The sequence below is a fragment of the Oryx dammah genome, unplaced genomic scaffold (genome assembly GCF_014754425.2).
Source record: "Oryx dammah isolate SB20612 unplaced genomic scaffold, SCBI_Odam_1.1 HiC_scaffold_3, whole genome shotgun sequence".
Classification (NCBI taxonomy): domain Eukaryota; kingdom Metazoa; phylum Chordata; class Mammalia; order Artiodactyla; family Bovidae; genus Oryx; species Oryx dammah.
This window is the reverse complement of record NW_024070187.1, coordinates 82,789,262-82,800,066: the sequence shown is the minus strand read 5'-3', so window position 1 is coordinate 82,800,066 and position 10,805 is coordinate 82,789,262. Positions and strand designations below refer to the sequence as shown.

Here is a 10,805-nt window from a genome sequence, read left to right as displayed (position 1 = left end):
GAGAAGAACAGTATGGAGTACAGTACTCCTTGCTGTAGTCAATGAACTGGCAAATGGTAGATCTAGAATACAAAGTCAGTTTCCATGAGTCTAAATCACTTTGTCTTTACTGTTCACTATGCCAACAAAGGGCCAATTTCACTCCCTTTAAAGGAACTGGAAAACTGCCAGGAACTCTGCTAACCAAAGGATAGAATGACTCCACTGAAAATGATAGAGACTCCATAATAAAGTATAATTTCTTTATCTTTTTCTGTTTTGCAGTCGAGCCGAAGGAAAGGTGATAATACACATTGTGCTTAAGTTTAAATCTTATTATACAAATACTTCTGCAAAATTTCGAGATAAGATTGAAACCATTTTACGTCAGAAGCTAAAGGGAAAAACTGGGTCATTATGTATAGATTCTTCTTCATTTAGATTTTCAGGTAAGTCTTTTTATGTATGGGGCAGAATAATTTTAATCTTTTAATTTGAGTGTGGTGCTTTGTTGTGCAATTGAAAACAATACTGCTCTCTTTAATTATCATTTAATAGATAATGGTAATTACTTTTAACCACTGTTAAAGTAATTAAGGTCTGTGTTAATCAATTTTTAATATAATATCATTCCTTTGTTCTTGAAATCAAACTTTACTTAATTATAGATTTTTTTTTTTAAAAAGCTATCATGGTCCCAAATTATCATGGTCCCAAATATGAGTCCCAAGTTTTCCTTCCATGAACCCAAATATCAGGGTGCCAAATAGTACTATTTCTTTACTATGTGAGCTCATGTTTTTAGCAGATGAATTTCCAAAAATATATTCTTGTTGGTGAATTTTCCATAAACTGGAGAGCTACTTTATTTCTCTGTGGTTTTGTTTTTGAAATCATCAAAGATTGGATAAGCTATGTGAGAAGAAAGGCTCTATGACAGATTATCTAATAGTACCCAAGGAGCGTCACATTGGGTTACAAGTTTTCTTTGCAAAATAAGGCAATCTTAAACTGGAACTCTTATGGCTTGTTTCTGTGGGTCATGATTTCTCCCTAAGTTCTTTTGGCTGTCTCAAGAATCTAGACTCCCAAATTCCAGAAATCGAGTTTAAATCTCCTTAACAGCAAATTTGTTTCTTGATAAGCCTTTAGTGGACTTCCTTTCTTTCACTCTTATATATAGTCTAATTCTTGTTCTTGGTCATGTGACAATATTGTGGAAGACAGCTTCTAAAAGACAGGGACACACATTCTCCATTTCCAGGATAATCAGTGTTTCTCTGATCTTGATGAAAGTACAGCCAATGCCTGGCACATCTAAGCTAGGCTCTCAGTTCTCTGCTACAACAAATGTGATCAAGGGAAAAAAAGTATCCCCAGCCTACAGAAAGGACTAAATGTTTGTGGAAAAAAATCTACTCCAAGTGTTCATTTGTCTGGAATACCAAAAGAATAAAAAAGCAAAACCTGAATATGCTTCTCCTGGATAAAAAGCCGTCATGTTGTTGAAATGTGACTCTCCTCAGGTTATATTAGATGCTCTGTTGTAGAGCCTTCCTTCTCACATAGCTTATCCAACCTCTGATGACCTCAAAACAAAATCACAGAGAAATAAAGCAGTTCTCCAATTTATAGAGAATTCACCACCAAGGACATATTTTTGGAAACTCATCTGCTAAAAACATGAGCTCATGTAGTTAAGAAATAGCATTATATTCCTGGTATTCCTTCAGACTTTAAGAACATTACATAGGATCCCAGGAAAATGAACTTTCTGAAGGTATTTTCTAGGTTTATGTCTTTTCTCTGTAGTTTTATTTATGACAGTGCATCCTACAAGTTTCTGAAGAGTAGTGACTGGTAAGTGCAATACACTTAAGTACATACAGCGCTTTGGTACTGTCTTAGCCTCCACCTGTTGCCTAGAAACCCCCTCTCTCTCCTCCCATCACCTCTTATCAGAAGCTAGATGTCTCATGAAACTGACTGGGCGTTCACAGGTGCAAGATCAAACTCAGAAGCCAACCGGGCTAGGCCTCCAAAATCACAGTGAAGTGACTTAACACAAAGCTCACATTCAAGACAGTTCTTACTTAAAGAGATTATGAATATGCACTGGTCTCCACATAAATGGATCTCTGGCTTACGGATTTACGAAAGCGTATTTAGGTAGCCAAGGTTGCTGTCATAGCATCTTATTGAATAACCTGACCTTATTCCTGCCTGGTTAGTTGGGTTGCCAAGCACTTGCTAAGTATGTCAAGGCTGTGGATTTCATTTTCATACAAGCTGCTAACACAGAGGGAAAAGACATCACTGACCAGTGCTCTAAGCTACAATGAATTGCTGAATACAATATCTAGTGTTCCTATATTATTATGCTTAGAAGAGTGCATGTAGAATAACGATATGCAGAAACTCTGAATCATCTGGATGATATTTTAGGTGCATAAAAGTTTCATCAAAACAAAAGCCACCTGGGATTTTTGAGCTTAATCCCCTTCCAAAACCCCAATTGAGAAAGACTAATGGCAAGTTTGGCACATATATGTTCTAGCAAACATTTTATCCCCAGATTTAAGATGCAAAGAATGCCTTAATTACTTAAGAACTATGAACATAATATGTAATTTAATTTCCCACTTACTCATGAATTCCAAGAAAATGACACTTGCAACAACTGTCTTAGGTACTAACAGTCAGTATTTATGGTTTATTCTTCAGTGAGAGATCAACATTTTCTCCATCAATTATAAACTTACTAGATCAGAGGGTTTTCAAATTGACCAATGAGTGTAAAACTTAGAAAACAACATATAGTTTTCCCCTGCTCATGATAGAAGAGTTTTCTGAAAAAACTCTCAGGTGGCTTCAGTGGTAACAGATTTTATGCATTCCCAAACCCCTAAATTTATATTCACTTATGCTTTATGCTTAAACAATATTACATTATTTTAAAAATAGAGATGATAACCTCAATAGTTATAATTAGTTAACACAATTTTTCTTTTATAATGTCCTTTGTAAATTATAAGGTCATGTTTACATGATCTTGTTGTTTCACAGCTTAAGAATCAAAACAGAACATACATATGATACTTATGTTCATGTAATTAAAATTTTAATGCAAAGAAAGAAAAAACAAGTAAAGCATTGCAAGTGATATATCACCCAGCAAGTCGAGCTCACAATATGATGCACTTGACTATCACTGCCGTAAACTATTAAGCCAAGAGCTAAGAAGAAAATGTAATGCTAGATGTACCAACTACACAACTGCAAGGATGACCATATTGTGTTTCTCTCCTGGAAGCTCTGGAAGGAAAATTCAAAATCATTTTTTGTAAAAACAAAAAAATAGCCTCATAAGCTGAAGTAAGGTTTTTAATAAAATGCCTTATAAAGTTGAATGTTCATGACTTTAATGGGCATACTTAAGGATATGACTGTAACTTGTTTTAAAAAGTAATTATTATTTCCTGCAGAAAAATGCCTTGTACATACTGCTACACTTAACCATCTACTGATTAAGCATGAAAAATATTTTAAATACTTATGCTAAATCATAATTGGTTAAAGTAAAAACTCAAATTACGTAGAACTAATAGAAATTCATACACAAGGATGGTCATCCTGACCCACTATTAAGGGTTTTACAAGAAGAATGAAACTCTGGTCTTGCACTCATTTGTGAGTAACTGGCTAATGCTGAGATATAAATCATGTTAATAGGACACACCTTTTTCATGTGGCTTGATCCTGAGATGCTGCATAGGTTCATTTGTAACACATTTTAAGCAACTTTATCCAATAATTCTTAGATAAACTCTAGAAGACATTTTTTCAAAGTATGTTGCCTCCCACGGTGTCCTTTCTCAACCAAGAACCAATCTTCAGCTCCACAAACGTGTTTTATCTGCAAAGTTTCTCTTAAAATAGTCTCAGTAGTATAAGACCTTGACCATAGATAATTCTTTGAAATAAGTCTTTCTAAATAGGCAAATTTCCTGCTGCTGCTGCTGCTAAGTTGCTTCAGTCGTGTCCGACTCTGTAAGACCCCATAGACGGCAGCCCACCAGGATCCCCCATCCCTGGGATCCTGAAGAGTTTATATTTCATCTTTTTAACAAAACTGAAAAATTCTCTTTAAAATTATATTTTTACAAAAATATTTCTCAAACCTACCACCTCCTCTTTGACATAACTATGGACATCCATTAATTTAGAGTAGATATTGTAGTGCCCTAAGAGCATTTAGGGAATGAAGAGATATTAATGCCTTCACCAAATAAACCCCAATATTGGAGTTTTGAGCTCTCATATTTGTTCATTTTCATACTTCAATTCTTGCTGTCACTTTTATTTTCTCTGTTCTTCCTCCTACCTTCTTCAAATTCATCTTAAAATGTTAAATTTTAAAATTTAAGAATATCTTAAAATGTTTTATAGTAATTTCTATATTAAAATTGGGAAAATGAAATAGCCTTTCAATTAAGGGGTGTTGAGCTTCCTTATTTAGTTATATAAGTTTTAGTGAGCTGATATTTTTGATATATCTTTTGATATAGCTTTTGACTTCTCAGATACCCTTGTTTCCTGATTGTTGACTTTATTGCAGAGAATATGTTTCCATGTTTACCAAGAGATATGGAGCACTATTCCTGTTGGCAATTCAAAATGTCTTTCAATAAAGCCAGGAATTTGTTTCAAGTAATATTTAAGTTATTTTTCAAATGCAAGTTTGAAATATATGTTATTGAATGATACAGCTATTAGACATTGTCCAGATATTTAAAAGAATTTAAAACTTACTTATTAATAGTCATTTCATTAAAAGACTCACTATCATTAGGGCCTACAAGAGACACTGCCACAAAATTATCCATGAACTAAGAATTATCTTCCAAATGAATCATCCTTATTTTCTAATCTCTAAAAAGGAAAAAACATAATTTACAATAATTATTTTTGATAGTTAACACTAAGTTTAAATGATTAATGCTAAAACACTGCCTCTAGTGAGCCAATTCAATTACTTGCCTGAACTACCTGTTAGATTAACTAGAATGACTGACACTCTACATCAAAAGAGGCATCCTAATAGCTGACCAGACTCCACAGATTTTTTTAGTGAAGTTCTAAATTCATCTTGCCAATTTAGATCCAGTATACCTGAGATGAATCCTGAATTTCTGCCCTACGCTTTCTGCATCATATCTTTCCCTTGATACTTCTTGTGACTGAATTCCCAGTCTGCTTCTCTATTCTGTACAGATCTCTATTGTACAGAACCCCTGGAGAAGGAAATGGCAACCCGCTCCAATATTCTTGCCTGGAAAGTTTCATGGACAGAGCAACCTGGCAAGCTATAGTCCATGGGGTCACAAAGAGTCAGGCACAACTGAGCACACAATCCTTGTACCCATGGCTTTCAACACCTGCAAACCAGACACTACTGTCCTGACTAAAGTCTGGCATTATTCATCTGAGGTTATATGATGGTAAATTTTGTGCCAACTTGACTGTGCCATTCCACGTGCCCAGATATCTGTTTAAACATTATTCCTGGATTCTGTGAGGATGTTTTCAGAAGACATCAGTATTTGAATTGGTGGACTGAGCATTTGAATTGGTGGACTGACTCATTGCCCTCTCCAATATGGGTGAGCATAATCCAATCCAGTGAGGGCCTAAACAGAGCAAAAGGATAAAGGAAGAGTGAATTCTCTCTCTCTGCATGGCTGATGAACTGAAGCATTGGTTTTCTCCTGCCCTCACACTCACTGGAAGCGCATTTCTCAGGCCTTTGACTAGAATGACAGCACTCTCTTGGTCTCCAGCTAGCAAATGGCATATTGTGGGATTTCTCAGCCTCCATAATTGCCTATGAGCCAATTCCTCATAATATGTATGTTTCTCTAGAGAACTCTGACTAATACAGACTGCCAGAGAGCACTGTAAGCTACCATCAAGCCCAAATAAGCTCAGACTTGTTATGGGCTTTTGGAAATCCCACTTGTCTTACATACTCCTAAGAGTCCAACTGTGCATATAGCTAGAGCAACTCTCCTATCTCTTTTCAAGTCTGTCCTGGCTGCCTTTCATTTCTCAGGAACTTAAGCCTTTGAAGCCACAGAATTCCACATGCTCATCTTGAGTATTTTATAATATAATATATATTAAAAGTGATTAGTTTTAGGTTAAAGAGTTTGTGCTTTGGTAGTTGTAAAGTGTCCATTAAAATCCATTAAATCATGAAAGACATGTAATCAAAGCTCTGTTTTCTAAAATTTTTATCTGATAATATTGTGTAAGATGAACTAGTGGGGAGAGTTTAAGCAAAGAGATCAGTTAGGAAAGAATTGCAACTGTCCAAGTGTGAAGAATTAAAAACCTGAAATATAATAGTGAAAATAATATTAGAAATAATAAACATGTCAAAGAGATTATATTTATAGAATTGGCAGAACTTAACACTGGATATGGAGAAGGCAATGGCACCCCACTCCAGTACTCTTGCCTGGAAAATCCATGGATGGAGGAGCCTGGTAGGCAGCAGTCCATGGGGTCGCTAAGAGTTGGACACGACTAAGTGACTTCAGTTTCATTTTTTACTTTCATGCATTGGAGAAGGAAATGGCAACCCACTCCAGTGTTCTTGCCTGGAGAATCCCAGGGACAGGGGAGCCTGTTGGGCTGCCGTCTGTGGGGTCTCACAGAGTCGGACACGACTGAAGCGACTTAGCAGCAGCAGCAGCAGCAAGACTGGATATGAGACACAACAGTGAAAGGAATGGAATACAATATCCAAGTTTTAACTCTGAGTTATCAGTGAGATGATAACTTCATTGAGAACAGATGAAAAGGTAGGAGAAACAAAGGTTTATAAATATTCAATAAGGGATACATAATGTTACCTTCTAAGAAGATGGACTGGATACACTTTTCCATGTTTCTCTCACTAAATACAGTTTAGACCCCTAAGTGTTACAAATAAAACAGATGTAAGAAGAGCCCAGACTGGCTAGTGACCTCAGGGCCCAACAACATGGTGAGACTCATGGGTTTGTTTTATATATCCTGAAATTGGAACTGAAGAGACCGGCAGTCCCAAAACTTCCAAGGGTACAGGAGAAATCATCTTTACATATTGAAAGACTCAATTAGATAGCAATTGTCTCCAAACTGATATATAAGATCATATTTTTTAGGAAAAAATATGCGAGGAAATCTTCGGCATCTAGGGCTAGGTAGAGTTCTTTAGACTTGAAACCAAAAGCATGTTTCATAAAAAGAAAAAATAATGAATTGGACATCATCAATGTTCAAATTTTTTTCTGTGTAATATAACCTGTTGCTGCTACTGCTGCTAAGTCCCTTCAGTCGTGTCCGACTCTGTGCGACCCCATAGCCGGCAGCCCACCAGGCTCCCCCGTCCCTGGGATTCTCCAGGCAAGAACACTGGAGTGGGTTGCCATTTCCTTCTCCAATGCAAGAAAGTGAAAAGTGAAAGTGAAGTCACTCAGTCGTGTCCGACTCTTAGCGACCCCATGGACTGCAGCCTACCAGGCTCCTCCGTCCATGGGATTTTCCAGGCAAGAGTACTGGAGTAGGGTGCCATTGCCTTCTCCAAATATAACGTGTTAAGAGGAGGAAAAGACAAACTACACACTTGGAAAAAATATTTGCAAATACACATCAAATGACTAGAGTCTAAAATATAAAAAGAACTATCAAGACTCAGTGAGAAAACAAACAATCCATTCAGAAAATAGAGAAAAAACGTGAAGATACATTTGACCAAAAGGAATATATAGATAGCAAATAAGCACATGAACAGATGCTCAATATTGTTAGCAATTAAGGAAATACAACTTAAAACTGCAATGAGATATTGCTACACACTTATGAGATGGCTAACAAATTCTAGCAAGAATGAGGAGAAACTGAATCACTGTGGGAATGTACAATGGTACATTCACTCTGGAAAACTCCTTGGTAATTTCTCAAAAAAAGCAAGCATGCAACTACCATATAACCCAGCAGTGGCATTCCTTGTCATTATCTCAGACAAATAGTGAGTTGTGTTCAAACAAAAATTTATGCATGAATGTTTATAGGAGCTTTATTCCTAATAGCCAAAAGCTGAAACAACCTAGGTATCCTTCAACAAGTGATGGTTAAATAAACTCAGGTACATCATGACATGGAATACTTTAACAAAAAAAAAGAAACTGAATACTTAAAGAAGTCAGTCCAAAAAGTTACATCGTGTATGTGTCTATTTATATGAATATATGACATTCTTGTGGAGAAGGAAATGGCAACCTGCTCCAGTGTTCTTGCCTGGAGAATCCCGGGGACGGAGGAGCCTGGTGGGCTGCTGTCTATGGGGTCGCACAGAGTTGGACACGACTGAAGCGACTTAGCAGCAGCAGCAGCAGCAAAACATTCTTGAAGTGACAAAATTACAGAAAGGGAAACAAATTAGTGTTTGCCAGGAACTTGGCTGCCGTCTATGGGGTCGCACAGAGTCGAACCTGACTGAAGCAACTTAGCAGCAGCAGCAGCAAGAAGGGAATAGAGTGGGAGAAAACAGGTGTGGCTATAAAAGAGCAATGTGATGGATTCTTGTGGTGATGGAAATGTTCTGTAATTTAGCACCACCAATGTCAATATCCTGGCTATGATATTGTAGTATAGTTTTGAAGATGTTAACCTTTACAACATCTTTGCAAGATATTACCTGTGGTAGAAATTGGGTACTAGAGCACATAAGTGGTGTTTATTGCATCTGCACTTGAATGCGCTATTATAACAAAATGATCATTTTTTAATTGCACTGATGAATTTGGCTCCTATCTCTCATGTTCTTAGATCTCTAAGTTGCTGCATAACAAATATTATTTAAATGAGTCATAGTATGAGTTTTGATTCATAAAAAGACATAAAAAGTCTTATGAATAAGAAGTCTTTTATAAAAAGACATTCATAAAAAGTCTTGATAAAAAAAGACATTTTTTTAATTTCTTTGAAAATCTTGGACATCTTTTCATACAAGCATAATGGATTACTCCTACTACAACATAATAATATTTTATCTTCCGTTCCAGAAGCCTGAAACCTTTTGACATTCATAAACACTTTATATAAGATTGTGAAGGTACTAAAATTATGTGCAAAGTCAGTTTGATTTTTTCTTTTTTATTACTGATAAGTTGCATATGATTCTTTAATTCCTGCATTAAATAGCTAAAAGTACCATATATTAAATGCCAGTTTTAATGTTTTATTCCCCTTCCATTGATTTCTGTTTCTGATAAAATATGCATTGAAGAGCCTTTATTAAAGCTCATAATGTGAGATAAAATCAATAAGGGATAAAATAAGGCATTAAAAATATTAAAAGCTCTTTTTTTTAAAAAAGAAAAATCTTTCTCAAGTCTGTCAATTCAGGCCACAAAGAAACTTAAAAGTTTCAGAAATTTCTCCCAAACCAATTTTTTATTCTTTTAAAATAAAGTATCTTTATACTCTCTGCATTTTTTGTCTCCTATGTAGAATTTCCAAAGAAACACACGAGTCCTACATGCTCTGAGTAAGAAAAAAATAGTTGTGGTTTGTCTATAATGACAGCTCACTTGTTCAGCTTCAACAACCATGTAATTGTCAAGGATTTACTCATAAGTAATGCATAAAATAAGTCTATAAATTCTGTCATAGTTGTAATTGAATCTATTAATCACTGCCTGAATATTATTTCTCTGTGTTTTTTTTTTAATATATACAGTTCCCAGAAGAATTTTTACTTTGGGAAAGATATATTCTTTTTTTTTTAATGACCAATATTTATTTATATATATTTGTCAACATTAGGATAATGGTTAAGTAGATGATGGTATTTCAAATGGGATATTGTGCAGCTTTTCAAACTCAATGACATGGAAATTATGTCAAAACATTCAAATGTTTGTGGTTTGATATGAAGTTGAAAAGAAAGACATAGAGTTATCAGTGTACTGTGATTCAGTTCAGTTCAGTTCAGTCACTCAGTCGTGTCCAACTCTTTGCGACCCCATGAATCGCAGCACGCCAGGCCTCCCTGTCCATCACCAACTTCTGGAGTTCACTCAGACTCATGTCCATTGAGTCAGTGATGCCATCCAGCCATCTCATCCTCTGTCATCCCCTTTTCCTCCTGCCCCCAATCCCTTACTTTGGGAAAGATATATTCTTATTTCAAGAAACTTGAAATAAGTTTCAGAGAAAAAATTTAGTTTTTTCAGAATGAACAAGTGAATATTACCAGGTGATAGTTATTTTGAATTAAAAACTACTATATCCAAATTGGCAAGGCAATATGAAGCTAAGAATTATTTGAGAAGAGGGAAATAAGAAGGAAAGCTTCATGGAGAAGCTACATCTCAAGATGAGTCTTAAAGAAATAAATGGGCATGAAATGAAAGAAATCCACAAAGTCATTCTCTGTGGGATGCAACATGAGAGCTGTAGCATCAAAATGCAAACTCCACAAAGTGTCTAGGTATGTGGGAGAGCCAGTCTAGAAACTCTCCAAACTGAAAATGCTAATCTTAAATATTAACTTCCTGTCCAACATTATCCACTGAGTCCTACATCAACATAATTGTCTAAAGATACTTCTCAGTACATGTACTGTCCTCTCTTCATTACAGCAATCTTTTATACTGCTTCCAAAACAAAACCAACATAGTCATTGGAGAAGCATTTGCAATATCCAAATAAAAATAAATGCTTCCTATCTTTCACATTTCCTTCAATGAATAGTTCTACCTTTCAAGCTACCA

General features: G+C 35.7%; 1 protein-coding gene across 1 annotated transcript in view; it reads left to right on the top strand.

Annotated features, from left to right (window-relative positions):
* Positions 1–10,805, top strand: part of LOC120862179 (transmembrane protease serine 11C-like) — a 66,129-nt gene that overhangs the window by 33,855 nt on the left and 21,469 nt on the right. The window contains exon 5 of the mRNA XM_040238295.1: positions 265–428. Coding sequence (XP_040094229.1) covers positions 265–428 — 164 coding nt within the window. The remainder of the gene's footprint in view (positions 1–264; positions 429–10,805) is intronic.